This window comes from Myotis yumanensis, unplaced genomic scaffold, assembly GCF_028538775.1.
Source record: "Myotis yumanensis isolate MYYU_CA2020_CCGP unplaced genomic scaffold, mMyoYum1.0.hap1 SCAF_3, whole genome shotgun sequence".
In the NCBI taxonomy this organism is placed as follows: Eukaryota; Metazoa; Chordata; class Mammalia; order Chiroptera; family Vespertilionidae; genus Myotis; species Myotis yumanensis.
The window spans coordinates 188,413,083-188,438,952 of NW_027223754.1; the positions used below are offsets into that span (position 1 = coordinate 188,413,083).

Below are 25,870 nucleotides of genomic sequence, written 5' to 3' on the forward strand. Positions count from 1 at the left end.
GAGTCACCACCACCTGTAGTAACAGAGGAGGAAAGTGGGAGCAATTTTTGGAATCTGTAGGCGGAGCTCTGTGGAGAGAGCAAGGAGAGGGATGTTTCATGGAAGCTATGATCTTTAGTCAAGCGATACATCCAACCCGTAGTGGACCTACAGGGAGGAAGCACGGAGAGTAGATACCCCAGTCTCAGCCTTCTTGTTCCCTCTGAGCTCCTTCTTATGCTCTTTATTAGTCAAACCCACCTGGAGGCCAAAGGACTAGGAAGTCCATTGATGTGCTCCAAACAGGACTGCCTCCTGGCATTCAGAGTAAAGGAGAGAGGTGATCTGGAGTGGGGAACAGAAGACAGAAAGATTCACAGAATTTTAAAGTTGAAAGAGACTTTGAGAACAACCAGTTCATTTCTCTTATTTCACAGCAAAGAAACTGAGCCACAGAGAGGTTGAGTAATTCCGAGTCCTGTGGCTCGTCAGTGTCGGGATGTCATAGGGCCTGAGGTTTCCTGGCCCCCATCTCTGTCCCTTGTCTTCTTATATAGTAATTTGAGAGGAGCAGGGAGAGAGGAGGAAAGGCAAGGAAATTAAAGAGATTATGTTTCAACTTGTGATTAATTCTCTGAGTAGGTGCTCAATTTCACATGTGTTATTAGCAGGGTTTAGGTGAGTTCAGAATTCAGGTAGGATTGGTTGTGTGATGAACAGATATGCATATTGATGGCAATAATAAAGATGGCATTTTATAGCAAGGAATGCATGACTGCATCTAGATTTGGCTTGATAACCAGGCAGCTCAAATGGTGTGGCTTTTGTTCACTATTGATTCTGGCCTTACTACCATGCTCTCTGTGAGGTCTCTTATGGCCTCAGAATCTTGTTTTAGATCTAGGCTCTGAGTTGAAGGCTGAATCATGTTTATGCTTCATCATCAGAACCTCCTAAGAACTCAGAGACCAAGGGAAAGAGGGCTAATTTGTACACATTAACATATGTCACTTGTATAGGCATTGATTTACACCCATATGTACAGGTGCAAATAAATACTCAGATATACAGGCAATTATCAGCTAACAACATTGACCTAGGAATGATCCCTACATAATATCAAGAAATTGGAAATGGCTTTGCTGTTTATGGTATTTCCCTTTTTGTTATAACCCTTGGGAGTGAAGGACCTAAAACAGTACCTTCATTTATGTGTCAACGGAGATGGAGAGAGGTAGCTCATTATTGGTCTTCTGAGGTACTTAATCATTGGTTCATTCACTAATGTCACCAACAAATGTTCATTGAGCACCTACCATATGCCAGACACTCTGCTAAGTACTGGAGATAAAGAAAACAGATGTAATCCTTGCCCTTCATCAGAGTTTCCAAGAAAAGCTATCTTACTAGCCAACATAGTGAGGGTGGGTGCTCCTTTCTTATATTCCATGCAGGGAGAATCACAATTGGTGAGTGAAGATATGGATTTCAAAGATAATAAATGACTATTTTGATGTAATTGAAGTTGTCATATTACTTTGCACAAAATTATTAAAATAGATTTTAAATCCTAAAGCCAGCCAGCACCTACTATTTTGTTGTTTGTTAATCCTCCCCTGATGATATTTTTCCATTGATTTTTATTTTTAGAGAGAGTGGAAGGGAGGGGGGAAGCAGAGAGAGAGAGAGAGAAAGAGAGGGAAGAGAGAGAGAAGATAGAAGAGAAGAAAGAAGAGAGAAGAGAGAGAAACATTGATGTGAGAGAGACACATCAATTGGTTGCCTTCTGCTCGCACCCCAACTGGGCCAGGGATCAAATCTGCAGCCCAGATATGTGCCCTTGACTGGGAATTGAACCTGGGACCCTTCCAGACACTAACAATTGAGCACACTGGCCAGGGCAAATTTGGTGGCTGGTGGGGAAACGGGGGGAGGGAGAGTAGGTGCTGGCTGGCTTTAGAATTTAAAATCTATTTTAATAATTGTTTATATTGAATATCAGGTTGTTACTTATAGACTAACTTTTTAAAACAACTAATTTCTAAGGTCAGTAGAATGGTACTAAAGTTAGAGATGGAGGTGAGAGGGAAGGAGTCTGACTCTTCTAAGTAATTTGAGGCAAGAGAAGCTCCTTATCTGCCTTTGGACAAAGTCTATTCACATTCAATGAAAAAATATCAGGTGCCTGCTATTTGCTAGATGCTTTCAAATAAATTGTTTAATTCTGTGAGGTGAGGATAAAAATCTGCATTTTATAATGAAGAAAATGAGGTCCAGATAATTTAAGTTACTGGCTCCCTTCTCCTTAATGGAAGTAAGTGTTAAAGTCAAGTTTCAATCCTAGGTCTTTCGACTTCTAGATCCTTGCCTCCTTTACTGTAATTAATATTTTATCATTGTGACAATTTCAGTCTATCGTTTTCATTACATTTCCTGCTCATCTATTAGCACTTACTTGTTACTCTCCTTCTCTCCCAGACAGGATTAGGGGGCCTCCTATGGAGCACTGGGCATGCTCTATTATAACGCATCACGGTCGTACTGTAATTTCCTGTTTGTCTGCCTTGGCCACTAGGTTAAAGGCTGCTTGTAGATTAGATCCAGTTCAGTGTTGGATCCCACCTCCTATCACATTCCCTGGCACATGGAAAACAGTCAATAAACATTTATCAAGTGAGTCAATCTTCACAGCAATCCTGTGAAAGCAGTTATTATCTCCTGTTTTACAGAAGAGGGGCCTGAGGGTCAGAGAAGTAAAGAAACTAATCTAAGATCACACAGCAAATTCAGAGTAAGTATAAAGCCCGTGTTTTCAACTCCAAAGCTTTGCTCTCTCCACCAAACACAGCACGATTATCATTGCTGGGTCTGCAGAAGCGGTTTTGTGGAGGGTTGCAGTGGCTTGGAGTATACTTAAGCAGTAGAGCAGATTACTTGGGGGGACTTGGACATGGCCTTTTACTCAGAACACCAGTGTTTTCTGGGTAGCTCTGGCGGTCCCTGTCCCATCCTTGGCTTACTGTTGCCCTCCCAATATCTTCCTTGTGCCTTTTCCCCAGGTGAGATTTTCCTGCTGCTGTGTTCCTGTGCTTCTCTTTTTCTGACCCACCACCCATTTTCACTACTCACCCCCCCTTAATAATCAGCGTCAAGCCAATAATTTTTGTTAACACTTGAAAATGTTATTTTGCTGTTAAACCAATAAATTGCCCTAATCTGCTGCCAAATGGCAATAATCAGAATCTAGTTTCAAAAGGTTTGGATTTCAGCAGGGCTGCCCACACTGTCCTTTGAGGCATATAAATTAATTATAATTAAGAACCGTGTGCAGATGTTAGGAGAGAAACTTTGAACAATTTTGGTGTCTGCTCTTGCAGATATTAAGGAAAACGTGAGTGGCTGTTGTTGGTGAGAATACAGATAATCATTGATGTTTGTATTGCAAACTTCTATTAAAGTGTACACATATGAAGTGATTCATAATCCTTTACTAGTTATCTGTACAGCTCTTGTATCAGGAACTTGGGTGACTGTAGAAGTGATACTTCTGCTTTGCACAGACGACAGAAAAGAACAACTCAGAGAGAACATCCTGCTTTTACCACTGGAAGTGTTGGAGAACAAGGAAGGAGTCCAGGTCTACATGGACCCAGTATAAACAGAAGGCTCTTATTTCAGCAGAAGAATTTATCTGCTGAAATAAGTTTTAGGTTCTAAGTCAAGAAATTAAATGCCCCATTGACCTTTGCAGCTTCTTCTAGGTGTCTAAAGGACTATGGTCATTGGAAGGGCATCCCTACCTGCACCGCATAGGAGGACTTGATGGTCAAGGGTTTGGATCATTTTTACCTGTATCTTTTCCCTCTCTCCCATCTCTCCTATTCTTCTCTGATCAGATACTTTGCCATAAGTGCCTTAACTAAGTCTCTGTTTTCTTTGACCTTGTCTTGACATTATTTGTTGTGGCTGTGGTATGTTGAAATGCATTTGTGGTTGGCCCTGCACAGGAGTGCATTTAGATAAGTAAATGCCCCAGCAGGACCAAGGAACACTGTTTATTGCCATGTCAATCACTACATTAAAAATGGAGTCAGCATGTTTATAAGATGTCCAGTTGGACTTTTCTTTCTTTACTGGTTTTATAGGTACACAGTCTCAGCACCTGCCTCTACTCCCCACACTACCAGGATTTCTTTGTTCCTTTCTGAAGAAAGAGCAGGGGCAAGGGAGCTCAGAGCTCTAAAAGAGTAATGGATGATGGTAATAGCGTGAGAAGGAGGAGAATAACAGTGCAGAGAGAAGTTTTAGGTTCTAAGTCAACTGAAATGAAAGGTTGGTACCTTTTATATGTTATTTTTAAAGATTTAGATGATATTGAGATGATATTTAGCATATCCTCAATGCATTTGGAGGATTGAAATTGGGTTTCCAAAAATCCTGCATGTATAGATGTATTTCATTAGCTAGAAATAGATATTGATCTTATACATCAAAACTAGAGGCCCAGTGCACAAAAATTTGTGCACTGGTGGTGGGGGGGGTGTCCCCCAGCCCGGCCTGTGCCCTCTCGCAGTCTGGGACCCCTTGGGAGATAACGACCTGCTGGCTTAGGCCTGCTTCCAGGTGGCAGAGGGCAGGCCCAATCCCTAGGTGCAGCCCCCGGTCAGGCTCAGAGCAGGGTCGATTGGGGAGTTGGGGCGCCGCCCCGTCATGCACAGAGCAGGGCGGATTGGGAGGTTGTGATGCCACCCTCAGTCACGCTCAGGGTAGGGCCGATTGGGGGGTTAGGGCACCGCCCCCTGTCACACTCAAGGCAGGGTCGATGGGGAGGTTGCGGCGCTACCCCCTGTCACGCACAGAGCAGGGCCCATCAGGGGTGTTGGGGCTCCGTACCCTGTCACACACAGAGCAGGGTGGATAAAGGGGTTGGGGCGCTGCATCCTGTCACACTCAGGGCAGGGCCAATGGAGAGGTTATAGCTCTACCCTGTCACACACAAAGCAAGGCCCGTGGAGGGGGGTTGGGGCACCACCCTCTATCACCCACAGAGCAGGGCCAATCAGGGGGTTGGGGCGCCGCCGCTGTCACACTTGGGGCAGGGCCGATGGAGAGGTTATGGCTCTACCCTGTCACACACAGAGCAGGGCCGATCAGGGTGTTGGTGCGCTGCACCCTGTCATACACAGAGCCGCAGGGCAATCAGGGGATTGGGGAGCTCCCCCCTATCAGGCACAGAGCAGGGCATATAGGGAGGTTGTAGCTCCACTCCCTGTAACACACAGAGCCGCAGGGTGATCAGGGGGTTTGGGCACTGCCCCCTGTCACGCTGATCCCGGTGCCGGGAGCTTCACTGCTCCGCTGATCCCGGTGCTGGGAGGCATATTACCCTTTTACTATATAGGATAGAGGCCTAGTACATGGGTAGGGGCTGGCTGGTTTGCCCTGAAGGGTGTCCTGGATCAGGGTGGGGGTCCCCACTGGGATGCCTGGCCAGTCTGGGTGAGGGGCTGAGGGCTGTTTTCCGGAAGCGAGTGACTGAAGCTCCCAACCGCTCTTTGTTTTCTTTTTTTTTTTTTTATTCTGGGCCAGCTTTAGCTCTGAGACCTTGCTGCTGAAAACATCGATACAATGTTTCTAAAGCCCGGCTGACTGAAAGCCGGTTTCTGGGGTTTTGTTTAGCTTCTTATTTGCAACATAGTACATAGTTGCTTAGAGTTGTAGCTCAGAGGCCGGCAAGTGAGGCGGGGAACGTTGGAGTCCGCAGTCACTGCAGCAAGCAAGCCTCTTGTTCGCTTCCAGCTGCCTGGCTGCCGGCTGCCATCTTGGCTGACAGTTAATTTGCATATACTCACTGATTAGCCAATGAAAAGGGTAGCGGTCGTATGCTAATTACCATGTTTCTCTTTTATTAGTGTAGATGACATTAAATAGTAGATGTTTGACATCTGTAATACCCTCCTGCTTCAAGTGGTTGTTGAATACATGCGTTGCCTAAGCTAAGTGTAATGACTTAAAAGCACTTCTTTGGTACAACATTTGCTCTGTGCCTATAAATTTTAATTTAGAAAGTATAACTTAAAACCCAAAATTGACATGGAACTTAACATTTTAAAAAAATGTTAATTAAAAAATGTACTTTGGATCTGTTATGCGGAGTTGAGTTCATCATACTTCTTAGTTCATGGCACATTTTCATTATTGGTTCACATAAGGACATCTTGTTTATTGATTTAGTTCTTTGTGTATCTTTATTCTTCTGTATGCATTTTAGAATAAATTAATAAAATTCTTTAAAAAATCCAGCTATTATTAATGACAGCAATTGCCTTGAAGTTATAGATGAATTCAGGGGAAAATAGAACTCTGAGATACTATGTTATCATACCTGTGAATGTGGTATATGATTACATTGTTCAGGTCTTCTTTCATAGCCTTTAATGGAGTTTCACATTTTCTCTGTTAGATGTCTTATGCATTCTTTAGTTGCTTGTGCTATTATGAGTTTATATTTTTAGTTGGTTAAAAGAGAGCTATTAATGTTTTCTAAGAGTATCATTTATCTAGCAACCTTGCTCCACTCATATTAATACTAAGTGTTGGCCTGGGGACTGAAGGGTCCCAGGTTCGATTCCCCTTAAGGGCACATGCCTTGTTGCGGCTTGATCCCCAGTAGGGGGCATTCAGGAGGCAGCTGATCAATGATTCTCTCTTATCATTGATGTTTCTATCTGTCTCTTTCCCTTCCTCTCTGATTCTTTTAAAGAATCAGCTTTTTCTTCCTTTCTTTGCCTCTGTTTCATTAATTTCTGCACTTCATTATTTAATTCCTTATTATTTAATTCCTTATTTATTATTATCAGTAAAAAGTATTTAAAAAGAAAATACTAATTGTTTTTAAATTCTATTGGATTTTCTATGTAGATAACCATATTATCTTTAGATAATGCTAGTTGTTTTCTTTTTTCTTCCCATTCTTCAAACTTTTATTTTCTTGACTTATTTTATTTACCATAGCCTCCAATAGCAGTGACAGCACTAAGCTTGCCTTTTTCTCAATGTCAAAAAGAATGTGATCAAGAGTTTTTGATGTATACTCTTGAACAGGTAAAGACTGATGATCTCCTTCATTTCCTGTTATTGCATTTTTTTTAAAAAAATGTCTTAACGTTTACATCATGAACAGATTTTTTCCCCTTAATTAAAGGTATTTCTGTCATGTTTTTGAGATATCTGTGTAAATATCTCCTTTAGTTCATTAATGTGGTGATTTATTTTGATGTATAGTCTACAATTCAGCCATCCTTGCATTCCTGGTATGTCATATTTGATCATGTTATTTTTAAAAGATGCTGTTTATTTTGGCTAGCCCATAATTTTTTTTTAGGTCCCCCCCCCCCCCTTTTATGTTCATAAGTGAAGGGGAACTATGATAATCTTTTCTTGTACTACAGTTATCTGGATTTTCTTCTTTTTCTATTTTATTCAACTTGTATGAGCAAGGTTTATTTCTTCTCTTAAAAGTTCAGATTTCCTTTATAAAACCATGTGCACTTGTTTACTTCCTTTTATTTTGACAGAGGTGGGTTGGTTGAGTGGGGAGTAGAGATGGGAGGTGGTTATTGGTGGATTAGGATTGGGGGCCTTGAATAACCATTTTATTTTCTTTAATGGTTAATGTTATATTCAAATTTTCTTTTGAACCCCTTTTTGCTATTTTTATTGTATATTTATACATCACTTTAAAAAAAGTAACCATTTTTCATAATATTACTTTATTTTAAAAATCTTATTGTATACGATGCTATTTTTTCATTTTTATTATGAATTTCATTTGCATTTCTTCTGTTTTACCTTGAGTGATCTTGTCAGAACTTTATTGTAGTCTTTTTAAAATATATATATTTTATTGATTTTTTTACAGAGAGGGAGAGGGACAGAGAGTTAGAAACATTGATGAGAGAGAAACATCAATCAGCTGCCTCCTGCACACCCCCTATTGGGGATGTGCCTACAACCAAGGTACATGGCCTTGACTGGAATAGAACTTGGGACCCTTCAGTCCACAGGCTGACACTCTATCCACTGAGCCAAATGGGTTAGGGCTATTGTAGTCTTTCAAAGAATCACCTTTTTTCTTCCTTTCTTTGCCTTCTGTTTCATTAATTTCTGTACTTCATTATTTAATTCCTTATTAGGGTTGACTCTGTTAATTGTTCAATAAGTGAAAATTTAGTTACAATTAATTATTTTGTATTTAAAATTTTTCTTATAAGTGAATTGAAAGGCATAGATTTCTCTTTAAACTGTTTTAGTTGTACTCTAGATATTTCCATATTTAATATTTTTATTGTCTTTCTTTCAAAGGATGTTTTAGTTTCTCTTTTGATTCCCTTCTTTTTTTTTTATTAAATCTTTATTGTTCAGATTACATTTGTTCCTCTTTTTTTTACCCCCCCATAACTCCTCTCCTCCCAGTTCCCGTCCCACCCTCCGCCCTCACTCCCCACCCACTGTCCTCATCCATAGGTGCACGATTTTTGTCCAGTCTCTTCCCGCATCTCCCATTCCCCTTTCCCCCCCAAGAATAGTCAGTCCATTCCCTTTCTATGTCCCTGATTCATTATAATCACCAGTTCATTCTGTACATCAGATTATTTATTCACTTGATTCTTAGATTCACTTGTTGATAGATGCATGTTTGTTGTTTGCAATTTGTATCTTTACCTTTTTCTTCTTCCTCTTCTTAAAGGATACCTTTCAGCATTTCGTATAATACTGGTTTAGTGGTGATGAACTCCTTTAGCTTTTCCTTATCTGTGAAGCTCTTTATCTGACCTTCAATTCTGAATGATAGCTTTGCTGGATAAAGTAATCTTGGTTGTAGGTTCTTGGTATTCATCACTTTGAATATTTCTTGCCGCTTCCTTCTGGCCTGCAAAGTTTCTGTTGAGAAATCAGCTGACAGTCGTATGGGTATTCCCTTGTAGGTAATTGAGTCTCTTTCTCTTGCTGCTTTTAAGATTCTCTCTTTGCCTTTGCTCTTGGTATTTTAATGATGATGTGTCTTGGTGTGGTCCTCTTTGGATTCCTTTTGTTTGGGGTTCTCTGCGCTTCTTGGACCTGTAAGTCCATTTCTTTCACCAGGTGGGGGAAGTTTTCTGCCATTATTTCTTGAAATAGGTTTTCAATATCTTGCTGTCTCTCATCTTCTGGCACCCCTATAATTCGGATGTTGGTACGTTTGAAGCTGTCCCAGAGGCTCCTTACACTATCTTCGTATTTTCGGATTCTTTTTTCATTTTGCTTTTCCGGTTGGGTGTTTTTTCCTTCTTTGCATTTCAAATCTTTGGCTTGATTCTTGCGCTCCTCTGGTCTGCTGTTAGGTATAATATTCTTTATTTCAGTCCGTGTATGCTTAATTTCTAGTTGTTTCTTTATCATAGCATCGAGGGTCTCATTAGTTTTCGTGAGGCTCTGCTCAAGTTTATTGCAAGCCCTCAAAATTGCGATTTTTAGCTTTATATCCTCCATTTCTGTCATGTTTTTTTGTCTCCGCATTTTTTATGCTTTCTTGGTGCACCCCCTTGTGGTCTTTGTGCGCAGTCTTGTTCTAGTTAAGCCTTGATTGTTGTAGTTAATACTAGAGGGATTTGACCACCAGGCCGACTGGCTGTGAGAATCAGCTGTGTGGAAAACTTCTGTCCTCTGGGGAGGTGCTAATCTAGCCTTTGCCTGAGGCTATCCGGCAAATGGCTCTGAGCAGGGCTTGGGCGGGGCGGGTCGCAGGGGATCAACAGGGCGGGCAGAGGGAGCAGTTATGGCTGCTCTCAGTCCCGTTCCCAGAGGCTCTGCTTCTCAGAACCCCGGCAACCGCTGCAAACCTCGGAGAGAAAGCTGCCCTCACGTTCCAACTGATGCTAGACAATCCCACTTCTCCCGTTTGAGTCTGAGTCCCTAGAGACTCGCCCGGATCTGGAGTTCAGAGTCTGAGACTCCCTCCTGATTGAAAATGACAACCGCGCCCTCAGCCACCAGCCCCCTTTGCGCGCACACCTCCGCACCTTTGTATTTTCCACACTGCGCCTCCTCTGAGCCTCGGTATGCTGTTCTCTTTCCTTCCAGTTGAAGAGTCTCTCCTCAGCCAGCCTTCCTGTGGTTCTGGGTGATGTCCATTCCGTCTTTTAGTTGTATTTTTGAAGTGGTTGTTTGCGGCAGCAGTCTCCGGTGTTTACCTATGCCGCCATCTTGGTCTTGATTCCCTTCTTAACCTTGGTTGTTTAATAGAAAGTTTTTTTTAAAAGTTTTGGATATATGATATTTTTAGCTACTTTAAAAAATTTATTTATGATTTAATTACATTATAGAAAAATGACAATTGTTTTATATTGATTCTTTGGAATTTACTGAGGCATTTTTGTAGATACAATATTTTTTTACATACTTAAAAGAATATGTCGTCTGTATTATATGTGAATTTCTAGATATCTGAACTAGTTCAAACTTATTACTCATGCTGCTTTTTTAAAAAAATTATTTATGCCTTTGTTTATATTTTGTCTATTGGATTTATTTGTTACTTCCCATGGTAATTTTAAGTATTGCTTTACACACATTAAGCCTATATTTTTATATTCATACTAGAGGCCTGGTGCATGAAATTCATGCACGGAGGCGGGGGTGTCCCTCAGCCCATCCTGCAACCTCTACAACCTCCTCTGGGACCCCTCATGGGATGTCCAACTGCCGGTTTAGGCCTGATCTCACAATTCAGGACCGCTGGCTCCTAACCATTTGCCTGCCTGCCTGCCTTATTGCCCCTGACCACCTCGGCCTGCCAGCCTGATCACTCCCTAACTGCTCCCCTGCCAGCCTGATTGATGCCTAACTGCTCCCCTTCCGGCATGATCACCCCCAACTGCCCTCCCCTGCTGGCCTGATCACCCCCAACCATGCCCCCCTCCTGTTGGCCTGATCACCCCCAACTGCCCTCCCCTGATGACCCCCAGCTGCCCTCCCCTGCTGGCCTAATGGCCTGCAACTGCCCTCCCCTGCCGTGACCTGCCTCCTCCACTGGGCCCTGCCTTCATCTTGTGACGGCTATCTTGTGACGGCCATCTTGTGATGACATTAGGGCGTGATGTGTGAGGGCATGACGACCACCTACGCTATTATTAGTATAGATATGTTCATGATTTTTGTGTCTTCTTGGTACTAAATTTGACATCTCTCATTGTCACTTTTTAAAAATATATATGTTTTATTGATTTTTTACAGAGAGAAAGGGAGAGGGATAGAGAGTTAGAAACATCGATGAGAGAGAAACATCAATCAGCTGCCTCCTGCACACCCCCCATTGGGGATATGCCCGCAACCAAGGTACATGCCCTTGACCGGAATCGAACCTGGGACCCTTCAGTCTGCAGACTGATGCTCTATCCATTGAGCCAAACCGGTTAGGGCTCATTGTCACTTTTGATGTTTTTACCTTTGAATTTATATTGTCTTAATATTAAAAATTTGATAGATATTCCTACATTGCCCTCCAAAAAGGTTATGTTCTTTCTACTTCACTTGACATATACTATATGAGACTCCTTGTTTTCCCATATTTTCTGCAGTGATAAATTTTAGGCCTATGCATCCTAGCTTTCTGTCTTTATTGGTAGCTTGGGGAACTGGATCTGATGCATAGTTCTGGCACTTTTAATCTTCATTTTACTCACTGCCTATCATATTTTAACCACAATCTCCTTAATTGTGTTACTCCAAATAGTGTCCTGACTGCATTAAAAGGTAGTACTTGGAAAATTTCACTTAATCATCCATTTAAATCACATTTTATTCTTTCTGTTGGGGTTGCCCCAGGACTCAGTGTTTTGTGTTTGTTGTTGGTTTTTTTTTTCCTGAGGACAGGGTTGGTTCAGATTCTCAATCAGATATGTCTTCCTTTGGAATCTATTGTGGACAGCAAAGTGTAGATTGGTTCCTGCTATAGTTACCATGCACCAACTATAGGCATGAATGTAGGCTACTGTGGTCTTTTGCTTGCTGTAGATCTGGGGACCACTCAGCTCAAGCCTCAAGTAGGCAGAGGGCCGGGAGGTGAAGATCTGACACTCTGATCCAGCTGCTTTGTTCTTGGCTCTGTTTGTACACCCTAATGCCTCAATTCAAGGCCTGGTTTGGGGGTCTTGAGCTTCACTGATTCCCATTATCAGCCCTGGCCTGAATGACTATTCAATTCTGCTAAACAACTGGAAAACTGTCTTTAGAGTTTGCTGCTACTCTGAGGCCATTATATGACATATTCTCCAGGGCGTTATAACCATCAGGGAACTGATATCTCTTGCCTCCAATGAGGCTCCTCTTTACATTTCTCCTAGCCTCTGTCTACCATTCTATCACCCCCACCTCCCACATGCTGACTTTGTGCTTTCATAAATAGCTAGCATCCTTGAAGAATTTCTATAAAAGCTTAAAGGTAACATCCTTTTCTTCAAAGCACTTCCACATTATTATTTGATCCTCACAAAAAGTCTTTCAGGTATGTAGGTTAGTACATTATCCTGATTTCACCAGTGAAGAGATAGAGACAGTGATTAAGTGATTTGTCCATCCTCAGGCACTTAGTTAATGTGGAACTGGTATTAGAACACAGTTTGTTTTTGTTGGTGATTTCATTCATTCTTAATTTTTTTGTTCATTCATTTATATACTCACAAGAGGCCCGGTGCACAAAAATTTGTGCACTCAGGGGGGGGGAGAGGGGGTTCCCCAGCCCGGCCTGTGCCCTCTCGCAGTCTGGGACCCCTCGGGAGATAATGACCTGCTGGCTTAGGCCTGCTCCCAGGTGGCAGAGGGCACGCCCAATCCCTAGGTGCAGCCCCTGGTCAGGCTCAGAGCAGGGCCGATTGGGGAGTCGGGGCGCCGCCCCATCATGCACAGAGCAGGGCGGATCGGGAGGTTGCAATGCCACCTTCAGTCATGCTCAGGGTAGGGCCTATTGGGGCGTTGGGGCACCACCCCCTGTCACACTCAAGGCAGGGTCGATGGGGAGGTTGCGGCGCCACCCCCTGTCACGCACAGAGCAGGGCCGATCAGGGGGTTGGGGCGCTGCCCCCGTCACTCACAGAGCAGGGCCCATCAGGGGAGTTGGGGCTCCATACCCTGTCACACACAGAGCAGGGTCGATCAGGGGGTTTGGGCGCTGACCCCTGTCACGCTGATCCCGGTGCCGGGAGCCTCGCTGCTCTGCTGATCCCGGTGCTGGGAGGCATATTACCCTTTTACTATATAGGATAGAGGCCTAGTGCATGGGTAGGGGCTGGCTGGTTTGCCCTGAAGGGTGTCCTGGATCAGGGTGGGGGTCCCCACTGGGGTGCCTGGCCAGTCTGGCTGAGGGGCTGAGGGCCGTTTTCAGGCTGTCGGGTGACGGAAACTCCCAACCGCTCCTTTTTTTCTTTTCTTTTTTTTTATTCTGGGCCAGCTTTAGCTCTGAGGCCTCGCTGCTGAAAACATTGATACAATGTTGCGGTCAGGCTGGCTGAAGCCCGGCTGACTGAAAGCCGGTTTCTGGGGTTTTGTTTAGCTTCTATATTTGCAACATAGTTGCTTAGAGTTGCAGCTGAGAGGCTGGCAAGTCAGGCGGGGAATGTTGGCGTTCGCCATCACTGGAGCAAGCAAGCCTCCCTGTTCGCTTCAGTGCATGGCTGCCGGCCGCCATCTTGGCTGACAGTTAATTTGCATAAGGATATGCTGATTAGCCAATGGGAAGGGTAGGGGTCGTACCCTAATTATCATGTTTCTCTTTTATTAGTGTAGATAGTGAGAGGCAGCAAAATGGAAAGATGAAGGGTTTTGGAGACAGACAAACTTTGGTTTGAAACTTGATGACATCTCTTATTAGCTGGGTGACCTTGGTCATATACTTACCCTCTCAGAAGTTGTTTTCTTCTTTGTAATATAAGGAAAAATTATGACTTATAATGTTTATATGTGATTTACCACTGCATGAAAATTATCTAGCAATCATAGCATCTGGCATATGGTAGGCTATAGGTAAAATGTTATTGTAAGTATATAATATGTAAAATAGGTTATTATAGTTTAAAAATGGTCAAATATTGGCAATTTTATAATTGTAGAAACTCAGTGGCTACCATTTATTGAGTCCTTCCTTTTTGTATATGAGGCCCAGCTATACCCCCAAAATGCAAATAGAAATGAGACAAGGTCTTTGTGTTTCTGTATCTTCTACTAGACCAGTGATGGCGAACCTTTTGAGCTCGGCGTGTCAGCATTTTGAAAAACCCTAACTTATCTCTGGTGCCGTGTCACAAATAGAAATTTTTTGATATTTGCAACCATAGTAAAACAAAGACTTATATTTTTGGTATTTATTTTACATATTTAAATGCTATTTAACAAAGAAAAATCAACCAAAAAATGAGTTCACGTGTCACCTCTGACACACGTGTCATAGGTTCGCCATCACTGTACTAGACTGTGGTTGTGGAGGGTAGAGCCTGTGTTAATAGCTTCCCCAACACTAACAACAATTTCTGCTAGGTAGTGGGTGCTCAATAAATGCTTTCTGAAGTGAAAAGTTCCCTGCCTACCAGGAGATTACCAACTAGTTAATTACATAGTCATATAATTATAGTAAACTTTTACAGGTATTTAGATAGACACATACAGGCTATGGTGATAGTGAAAATGAAACAATGCTCAATTCTACTGGGGTAGTGAGAAGCACAGTGGAGAGAAGGGGAGAGAAGGGGACAAAGCATCATAGAGCAGGTGCCGTGATTAACCGTGGCCTGTCTGTGGAAAGAAGCAAAACCAATTTGCTTATCTTGAACTACATACTTTCTCTCAAAGAAGCCCCTTCTAACGTGTGCAATTGAGTTTGTATTCAAAGAAGCTTCTTTGTTTGTCTCACAGTCCCTCTCTTACTGGTATCTCCCATAATGTATTGCTTTGTAAAGTGCTTTGCTCTATTCTGAGTATAAAAGAGATGCTCAGGAAAACCTGATTCTATTCTCTGAGTGTCACAACTAGCCATTGCATAACAAAGTGCAATACATTGTGTGAGAAGAAATAGAGGAACACAAGAGATGTTTTAAAGAGAATAAAATAAAACATCAAAACGGGAGTGTGTAGAGTGCATTAAAGTTAATGAACTGTCATGGCAGAGTGGACCACTTTTCAATGTGAAGGAAGCTGATTTAGCGACTGGTATCTAAATGATTAGAATCCATTGGAATGAAGTTAACTGCTAGTCTTGCCAAATTCTAAATCTTTTAGTGCTCCTTGAGAACCAGTCCTTGAAATTGAACAGATTAGTACTATTATTATTTTGTCAATAGCTCTTTGAGATGCTAAACCCATTGGTCTTACTTTGAATATTCAGTGCTGCTCAACACTGTATAGCACTGCTCTGCTATATAGAGTTGAGGAGGAGGAATTCAGGCCCTGGTTCTAATGCTTGATTGGGACCAGTTAATCAGCATAGGCTTCCAGGGCTCCTGTGGTCATTCCCTGTTTCCACAGAGACACATAAACCAGAAAACTGTCAGGAGTCAACTTTGCTCAGGTGTGAACCATTGAGCTACTCATCTTATTTGCAAGAGATAGACAAGGCGATCGATACAGGTCTCCGTCTTGGCAGTGTGGAAGGATGCCTACAACGACAAGAGTTCCAAGGTGCTTTCTGCCAAGAACTGGATTGGATTTTGTGCTTCTTCAGCCACAAAATGTCCCCAGCATCTTACTCCCAAATCATTAATGCCCTTTGCAGTCAGTCTGCTCAGCCTGAAAATCCTTATCTCTCTTTACTCAGCACCATCATTATTGTTTTCTTTTGCTAGCTAAACTCTCAAAGTTTATAGATCCCTAATATATTAATGTGTTTTTTTTTCCCAAACAGGTAGGAGATATTAGGTGGCATTTTTATCCTTGATTACACTCCCTCTCTCTCTTTGGAGAAGAATGAGAATTGCTGATTCTGGTTTTGGGTGCAGTTTGTAGAATATTTCCTTGGTGTATAAAAATGCTAAGTTTATGTATTGGCATGCTGGCATTTATTGACCTTGGGAACATTACATAACTGTTTTAAGCTTCAGTTTCTTCATTTGATAAATGGGGATAAAATGACTAGTTTATAGGGTTTCAGTGAGGACCAAAGAGACTCCATATGAGGAAATGCCTAACACAGTACACAGCACATAATAGAGGTACAATAAATTATTATTTAAAACAAAGCAAAACAACTGAAGCAGGACCAGTTCTACTGAAATAAAAGGAGCTGTTGGAAAACAGTGAGAAATATAAAGAGACATCGCAAAGCTGTATATAGAACTGTGTCCTCAGTCTTGTGCACAGTGTAAGATTTAGGGGCAAATAGGGAAGTAAAAAGTAGGGGTTTGTTGTAGGTAAAAGGTGGTGAATTGTATGGAAACATGAGAAGTCATTTCAGGGACGTCACTACTATAGGACGGCATGAAAAAATTTTCAAAAGTGCCTCTAACATGCCCTGGGCCTGGTACTTCAGTTGGTTGGAGTATTGTCCCATACACCAAAAGGTTGGGTGTTCAATTTCTGGTCAGGGCACATACTTAGGTTATGGGTTCAATGTGATGTGTATGGGAGGCAACTGATCATTATTTCTCTCTCCCCACCCCCCCCCTCTCTAAAAAATACCTTGGGTGAAGAAAAAAAAATAGTGGCTCTAACACTATAGCAGTTATCAGTAGTATTTGTTGAAATCATCGTACTTTGATGCATGAACAAATCAAAATAAAATGACTCCTTGTGGTAATGGGTGATTTGAGAAGGAGTGTGATGTAATACAATGGAATACAAATTGGCCTAAAAATCAGAAGATCTGGATTCATATTTGTTACACAGAAGTGGTTCATGGTTTTGGATTTCTGAGCTTTTTTGAGCCTTAGCTTCAGCATCTATAAAATGGGGATAACAGCACCTTTATTATTTTCCTCCCACTGGTTTATTGTAAGGATCAACTGAGATTTTTTTAACGTACTGCCTACATATTGGCTGTTTTTTTTGATTTAGTATTAAGAGCCAGATACTAAAAGTGTTGCTGAAGAATTCAGGCTCTTGTCCTCTTTGAGGTGAACATAAAGTAAAGGCAGCAAGAATATGGGGTTTATGTATGTGCAGCTCTCTATGTCTAGCTTATCCAGACCATGTTTTGCTGCTAGCCTCTGCTAAGCCCATTTTACTGCTCCCTTTGCCTGGCCTACACCATCCCCTCAGCCCAAGAGCAGTTCAAGGGTGAATTGTGATAGGAGTGCCAAGGATCATGCCGCAACAGCAAGACCCCCCTCTTGGAGACTCCTGCGTTTGTGCACTTGGCATTACTGCCTGGACCACTTGCATCCTCGTTGCCTCATTTGTCTCTGTCTGTTTGCTGCTAATGGCTCTAGCAATAGCATCTTTTATTTTCTTGCTCAAGGATGTCAGATGCTTCTGAAAGCTTTTTTCTCTCACGCTGCTGAGAAAACATGAGACTCTAAGAGACTAGGCTAAAAGACAGAAGTAGGGTTTGATGACCAGCAAAGGCCCTCGACTTGCAGTATCCAGTCTCTTCAAAGACAGGTCCTGTGGTGTGGGTTGTGATTTAACCACGCTGTCTTTGCATTTTCAGGGAGTCGACGAGTTGAAGATGAAGCCCAGAGCAGAGTGCTGTTCACCCAAGTTTTGGTTGGTGTTGGCTGTCCTGGCCGTGTCAGGCAGCAGAGCTCGTTCTCAGAAGAGCCCCCCCAGCATTGGCATCGCTGTCATCCTCGTGGGCACTTCAGACGAGGTGGCCATCAAGGATGCCCACGAGAAAGATGACTTCCATCATCTCTCTGTGGTGCCCCGTGTGGAGCTAGTAGCCATGAATGAGACCGATCCAAAGAGCATCATCACCCGTATCTGTGACCTCATGTCGGACCGAAAGATCCAGGGGGTGGTGTTTGCTGACGACACTGACCAGGAAGCCATCGCCCAGATCCTTGACTTCATTTCAGCCCAGACTCTCACCCCCATCCTGGGCATCCACGGGGGATCCTCTATGATCATGGCAGACAAGGTAAAAGCGGGCTGCAGTGAGAAGAGTCTGGTTGGTTTGAATGAAGAACTAAATGATCCATTTGTTTTGATGCAAAACTGAATTATGAAAGATGGAAGGTTGTTAACCAGAATGCACTGAGTGGATAGACCAGGGATTAGTCTAATTGCTTGGAGATGAAAGGGAGGGAAAGATGATGTCATCTAGTTATGCATAGAGTTTTGCACAGCTTTGTGTGTCCATTTCTTTGTAAACGAATTCCCTGAAATGACTAAGAGATAGAGAAACTTGTAGCTCTGTGATCCATTTTCTTCAAATACGTATATGAATAGCTCCTTCAAAATTTTATTTTTTTAATTTATTTTTTTAAATCTTCACCTGAAGGTATTTTTTCCATTGATTTTTAGAGAAAATAGAAGAGAGAGGGAAAGACAGAGGGAAATATCAATGTGAGAGAAATGCATCAATTGGTTGCCTCCTGCATGCGCCCCTACCAGGGCTTGGGCAAGGGGAGGAGCCTGCAACCGAGGTACATGCCCTTGACGGGAATTGAACCCAGGACCCTTGGGTCTGCAGGCCAACACTCTAGCTACTGAGCCAAACTGGCTAGGGTGCTCCTTCAAAATTTTAAAATAAGGTGTGCTCCATTCTTCCTTCATAATACATATTGTATACCCATATCAGTTTCAAGAATATGAAACAAAAACTCCTTTGAAATGGCTAATTTTTCTCCTTGAGGATACAAATATCGCAGAGAAGTACTTGTTGCTAAGGTGTCCATGCTCATCACACATCAGTCTATGTATTTGAGTGGATTTTAACCCATAGAACCAGTAGCAGCTTCATTTCCTCATGCTTACATTTGAAGGCAATAGGTCTGTAACCTCGCTTGCACATTGGAATCACCTAAACAGCCTTAAACACCACCAGTGCCTGGTTCTGCCAAATTCTGATTATTGGCCTCGGGTACTGCCTGAGGTTTAGGATTTTTAAAAGCATCCCTGTTGCTTAAGGCTGAGGACCACTGCTTTTAGGCCTCAAATATATCTAGTTGCTCCGACATTAATATTGGATTGTCATATGATATTGTTCTCTGATATTGACGCTTATTCTCTAACCACAAGTTTTGTTGTGGTTATGTTTTGTTTTCAAATTTTAAACTTATTCAGTTATTTTTTCCTTCCTTGATTGCTTATTGCTGAGGTACAGCACTTCTCGCTATATATTGTCCTTCACAGTTATTTCTACCTCAGGTGGATTCATTTCACAAGTACAATATATATATTTTTTTTTATCACTTTGGGTTTTTAAAATTGTTTCTACCTTTTTGTTGTCATTTATACTTTTTAAAATCACTTTCAAAACCGCCATTTGTTTTTTACTTAAAAGACATGCTGTAGGGTTAATGATATTTGCAAACACCTCGAAACCTAGCACAGACACCTAGCACAAGTGTGCTCCTTGGCCAGTTGAGACCCATTACAGTGCAGGGCCTACCAGAGTAAAGTAACCTTGCATGATTACTATTGCCGTCTGTTGGCAGCAGGCATAGATGATGAGCATCTGTTTGGAGCTTCCTTTATTCAATCCAGGAAAGGTCAAGTGGAAAGCACTACGTGGAGGAACTTCGGTAGTATCTGAGAAAGATACTGAAAGGGAAAGATGTTAGAATCAAATGCTGGCAAGAGATGCCCTTGGTAAGAGAATGGAGATAAACTTAAGCAGAATGGAAAATATAGACTGACTATGGCAAAACCTACTGAGTTTTTGCTTCAGATAGAGTGTTTTGTTAACATTTTCCTCAGCAAGTTATATTTTTGCAGCAGTATTTTGTCTTCTTATTTTTTTTAAATTAAATTTTTATTGTTGAAAGTATTACATATGTACTATATTATTAGCAGTAGCATTTTAAGGGCACAATATGGCACTGAATAATGCCAAGATGAATGAGCCAAATTTTTGAAACATAAATAAGTGCTCATTTATTTTGAGAGCAAGAAGGTAAAAATGATTATTTTTCTTATATGGGCTATTGTGCAACCTATGTTATTTTAGGTCCACCTCACCTCACCCCCAGCCCTAGCAAAAGTGGTTATTGGTTAAATCGATTGGTTGCTTCTCTGTTGTGTCTCTTACAAATGCTTAATAATAACATGATAATATGAACTAAGATGCAGATCATGGGGACAGACTGGGCTCTTTTGTCCACTGATGTATTCTAGGTGCTTTAGAATATCTACCATATGCTGGGCACATAGTGCTTTGCATGCATTATTTTATTTAATATTCTTATAACCCAGTAAGCTAAATGGTATTATTTATCTCCATTTGACACGTGGGGAAACTGAGGCTCAGAGAGGTTACCTAACATATTCAAAATGACATAGCTAGTAATTGGCAGCCAGGACTGTAAATCCGTTGCTGGCTCCATGTGCTCCATCTCCTCTCAAGAAAATGGAGAGGCTGGTTAGCGTCTCACATAACGTCCTACTCTTTACTTTCTCCTCTGTGGCGGATGTTATCTGCCTACATGCAATTCACCCCTCGATTCATGTGGCAATAGTGGAATCTGACTAGAGGAGAGAATGAGTGAGAATGTGACTAGCACTTAGGGGTAGCACACTTCCATTGAGGGCCCATTGGTTACTCCTTCTAGGGGGAAAGGGAGGAGTGAGGCGGATCCAGAGGTGGATTCTTTCAAGTCACTGTAGTGAGAACCCCCTTTGATCTCTTCCCCCTGAGCCCTCCCACCATTGCAACCAACCCAAATAGCCCACCTTATCTTTTTTCTCCATCATAAAAGGGAGATAGGCAATGATTTTTAGGCAGTTTCCTAAAAGAGCCTAAATAATGTCTGATTTTTGACCTAAAAAGAAGAGTTTCTGAAAAATAGGTAGGAAGAGGAAAAAGAAGAAGGGAGAAGGTCCCAATAGCATGGAAGCCAGAAAGCTGAAGGCTCAGTCACAAGGGGTCACATGCCTGATGGGGTGGCTGCAGAGAAGGGAGCAGCAGGAACCCCCGGCCTGAGAAGGCAGCGGGGCCATGATTCCAGGGAGCTGTGCTGAGGAACGTTCACATGCTCAAGCGATTTGCGTGAAGGTAATAAAAAGAACCTCCCAGATTTCAGAGAAATAAGGTTTTGGGTCAAGTTTCAAAAATGAAACACCTCAAATTCTAAGGTCAGTTTTTAAAATAGAAGTTTATTTTTAAGTACTGTGACCACATTCAACAAACATAGAATGAGGACACAGAGTTCCACGACTATGAATCAACTATGAGGCAACAGGGTAAAACATTTGAAAGTGGAACTGATGCAGAAATTCTGAGAAACACAGTTCACTTTAAGGTATAGCTGCCATCCAAAAGATGAGAAGTCAGCCTTCCATTTTGCTTCCCCCTTCTAGAAGATAGGTAATTGCCTCTCCATTTTTTTGTTGGTAATCCTCATCAGCGGATATTTTCCCATTGCTTTTCAGAGAGAGTGGGAAAGAGGGAGGAGGGAAAGAGACAGAAGAGAGAGAGAGAGAAACATCAATGTGAGAGAGACATCGATTGGTTTCCTCACACATGCACCCTGATGGGGCTGGACTCTAACCTGCAACCAAGGTGCATGCCCTTGAATGGCAGTTGGACCTGGGACCCTTCAGTGTGTGGGTCGGCACTCTAACTGCTGAGCAACACTGGCCAAGGCTTGCCTCTCCATTTTAACTTAGCTTTTGTTTGTTTGTTTGTCTGAGGTAGAATGCACTTATTAAGTGTTCTTGTGGAAGACTGCATTACAGGGATGAAGTCCCTGATTCAAGGGATTGGTGATGGAAGAAAGACAGCATGATTATAAAGCTTTTTGACAAAATAGTGAGACACAGGTTCAGCATCTGGTTAAATAGCATGTGCCCACTTTTTCGTATATGTTGATGAATCAGTACAAACATTAATTAATGCTCTGCTTTCCCGAAGAGGAAGCACACCTTCTGCCATGGCCAAAAGAAGCATGGGAACCAGAGAGTAGAGCTGTTTGAAGCTCAGAATTTGGAGTCAGTGGGTTTCAACCATCACTTCCTAGATGTGGAGATCTGGACTATTCATCAACCACTGTAAACGGTTTCCTTGCCTGTATAATGGGGATAATAACATATTCATCATAGGGTTTGTGAAGATTAAATGAGATAATACATAGTAAATGCATAGTAAATGCTTCACTAAGTATCCAGCATAACATTCAGTAGTCTAAGCTGAAGGTTGTATGGAGCAGTTTGAAGAAAGGGAGAAGGTTTCATGATACAGGAAAATAATGGGAATTGAACAGCATCACAGCCAACTGTAGAGACATTTCTGAACTGGAGACCAACAACTTGTCTCCTACAATGGCTGTGAAGTATGGGTGGGAGCCATGGGCCTGCCCCGCCAGGGAAGCTGAGACTCATCGGTGATACAGCCACACTGTTACCACAAGGGCATGTTCGGTTAGAGACAAGCTCTAATAAAGAACGAACTGCTGCCGCTTGTAACAAAAAGACTTTTTCAATAGTAACAGAGACGGTTTATAAATGAATGAGGTGATTTTTGACAGTTCCTCACCTGAATATAGGGAGTCTGTTTTATTTTTTCTTGTTATAATTGTTTCTATTCTCCCTGAGATTCTGGACTTAGGATGCCTATCTGAATCCAAATAACAAACTAAAGCTGGACGTATTTCCGTTTCTTTCCAGGAGGTTCCTTGCTGACGTGCTGACGTTTTTCTTGGGTTTTCAGATTTTAGCTCAGAGAGGTTAAGTAACTAATCTGGGATATCACAGCTTATGAGCAATGGGATTGGGAATCGAATCCCAGAAGTACCCATTTTGAAGCCTGTGCTTTCTATTTATATAATTCTGCCTCCAATACATTATAATAAGTATTATAAGTCCTGAGTTTTAGATTCCAATTTCATGAGCTTTGGAAATTTAGGTAAACAAAGCACTTAAGCTACATGATACTCAGTTTACAGTTTATAAGATTTACATTTTGTTTTCTGCTCTACCCACTACACAACATTTTGAAGAGAAAATGAAATAAAATATGTGAAAAAATTATGGAGAAACACTGTTCAAACATATACTTTCGGTGAGAGAAATAAGGAATGGTGATGGAGAAAGGTCGGCTTATTGACCTTTCTTTGTTACTGGCATTAAGACCAATGAAAATGGCTTGGGCAGGAGGTAGGCAGGAAAACAGAAAGTGGAAGGTACAGTAGGATTAGACCAGTGGTCGGCAAACTCATTAGTCAACAGAGCCAAATATCAACAGTACTTCTTCAAAATAGACTCGCCCAGGCCGAAAACCTACTTCTGCGCATGGGCCACGAAGTTTCAATCACACTGTACGTGCGCCCGCACGTGGTATTTTGTGGAAGAGTCACACTCAAGGGGCCAAAGAGCCGCATGTGGCTCGCTAGCCGCAGTTTGCCGACCACAGGATTAGACAACAGGATATAAGAACCATTTTTTAAAGAGGGCCTGGGGTTGGGGGGAGGGCGGGAGAGAGCTGAAAAAGTTTAATGGGGGAAAAAGGAGGACCTATGTAATACTTCCAACAATAAAGATTAAAAGAAAAATAACCTGCAAGAATGGGAGAGGAAAGGGTATGCTGAGTAGGAGTCAGGGCCTGGAACTAGATTAGAGTGCAGTACAGTAGCTAAAATACCCACCAGACTCCAAACCTTGTTCCTCATTGATGGACATGTTAAAATAATCTTACTCTGGAATCTATTGCTCTGATTCTCACTTGCTTGACTGAGACTTGCTGCTTCGAATAGCACCGTGCGGAGAGCCACATTTTGGAATCCAACTGACCCCATCTTTTCCTGACCTCCCCGCATCTCTCTCCCCACCCTTCACCTCACGCACACCAAGTGGCAAAGTATTTGGAGAGAGTAGATGAGCTAGCAGTAGTGTGTGACACTGTAAATAGTCTCTGGCTTTCCCATTGCTCATGTGGGTTTCCTCCAACACAATCTTGAAACCAAGAGAGCTGTGCTACTCATACGTTACTCTGTGCCTCTGGGCCAATTTTGGTGTTTTTAGGATTACCATGCTTTTAGTTGTTTGTCAGATGGTATTCCTTGGGACAAACTGTGGTGTTTGAGTATTTCTTGGATGAAGAGAGTTAAGACATAGAGGTGGGAAAGGCAAGAGGATAAAGAAGCTAATAAAGTATGCCAACTTGAAACACTTATTCTCAAATTGTGCCAGGCACGATGTTAATGACCATTTTAATTCTTATGCAATGCTGTGAGGTAAGTAGTATTATTTCTTTGGTTGATGGGGAAACTAAATTAGAGAGTTTATGTACCTGGCCAAAGTCACATAGCTAGAGTTAGAGTGGGACTAGGATCTGATTCCAGGGATGTTTGACCTTAAAACTTTTTTGGTTGACTTTTCACGTCCCAGTCCACACCCTGAGGCAATCAGAAAAAGCTAGGATAGAATGGCCTGCCTGGAGGTCTGGTACTCCTCACCCATTGTCCCCACTTCCTTGAACTGTACTTTGGGGGAAGATGGGTGGGCAGTTCTCTCTAACAGGCTGTAGACATTGCAGTGCTGCAGCCCTCAAGTCTGCCTGAATTTCAGTCTTTCCACCTGCTTCTGTGGAATGTGTTTCTCCTTGGCCAACATCTCCTTTCTTTTAAAATTGCAGCCAGGGTTGCTTTCAAGGGACTGGCTACTTGAAGTTCAGGTACAGTTTTAATGCTTAAAAAAACTAAGGCCCCAGAAATTGCTTTAGGCATTCGTAGAAATAAGGATGCTTGGTGCTAGAAAGTAACACCTGAGCCGTCACTTCTCATGCATCCCCCAGGAAGGTGAAGAGGAAGGTTGTGGCACAGTGGGAAGAACAGGCAGCCCTTAAAGCCAATAGGCTTGCCAAAAACCGGTTTGGCTCAGTGGATAGAGCGTCGGCCTATGGACTGAAAGGTCCCGGGTTCGATTCCGGTCAAGGGCATGTACCTGGGTTGCGGGCACATCCCCCGTGGGAGATGTGCAGGAGGCAGCTGGTCGATGTTTCTCTCCCATCGATGTTTCTAACTATCTATCTCTCTCCCTTCCTCTCTGTAAAAAATCAATAAAATATATAAAAAAAAAAAAAAAAAAAAAAAAGCCAATAGGCTTGAGCTACGTGCATTCCCAGCCACGTGACCTTAGTTGTGATTTTAAGCATTTAGCCTCAAATTTTTCATTTGTAAAACGGGGACAAAATAACACCTGGTTTGTAGTGAGCCTTATGAAACACTGTCTCCAGAGCTTGGTAAGCAGTAGGCCCTTAGTACACACTATCTTGTATTTTCATATACCAGACTGAGGAAAATGGTGTCCTAATGTTTTCCTGTTGACTGAAAGAGAAGAGTTTGTGATGATAATACCCATATATTAGGCCTGATGCATGAATAGCGGCTCAGTGGGTTTCACCTCTATGATGATACAATTACTGATGGTCACATAATCAGGACTTATGGAGGTTCTCAAAGCAGAGACATACAGTGATTTCAATAAACGGATACACATAGGATATAAGCAATGAAGATAAGTCAAGAGGATTAGCAAAGAAAGCATAGCAAAGTAAAATAGTGTCTGAATCCAGGGTCACTCATAGATTTGGAAGTGTTGATATATAAGAAAAAGTGAACTATTAAATGAGAGAGATATGAAGGTTCTAGGTAAGAAGTGGTACTATATTATAGGCATGGGAAGGCAGTTAATGTGTTAAATGTCATCAGCCAGTTTTTAATAGATGACTCTGATGTTGAAAAACTCGATGGATTATGATTTCTATGCCACT

The 25,870-nt window shown here is 42.1% G+C and overlaps 1 protein-coding gene across 1 annotated transcript in view; it reads left to right on the plus strand.

Moving 5' to 3' along the window:
* GRIN2B (glutamate ionotropic receptor NMDA type subunit 2B) overlaps window positions 1-25,870 on the plus strand; it is a 442,854-nt gene that overhangs the window by 114,354 nt on the left and 302,630 nt on the right. Inside the window, 1 exon segment of the mRNA XM_070410657.1 lies at window positions 17,651-18,079. Coding sequence (XP_070266758.1) covers window positions 17,669-18,079 — 411 coding nt within the window. The 5' untranslated portion in view covers window positions 17,651-17,668.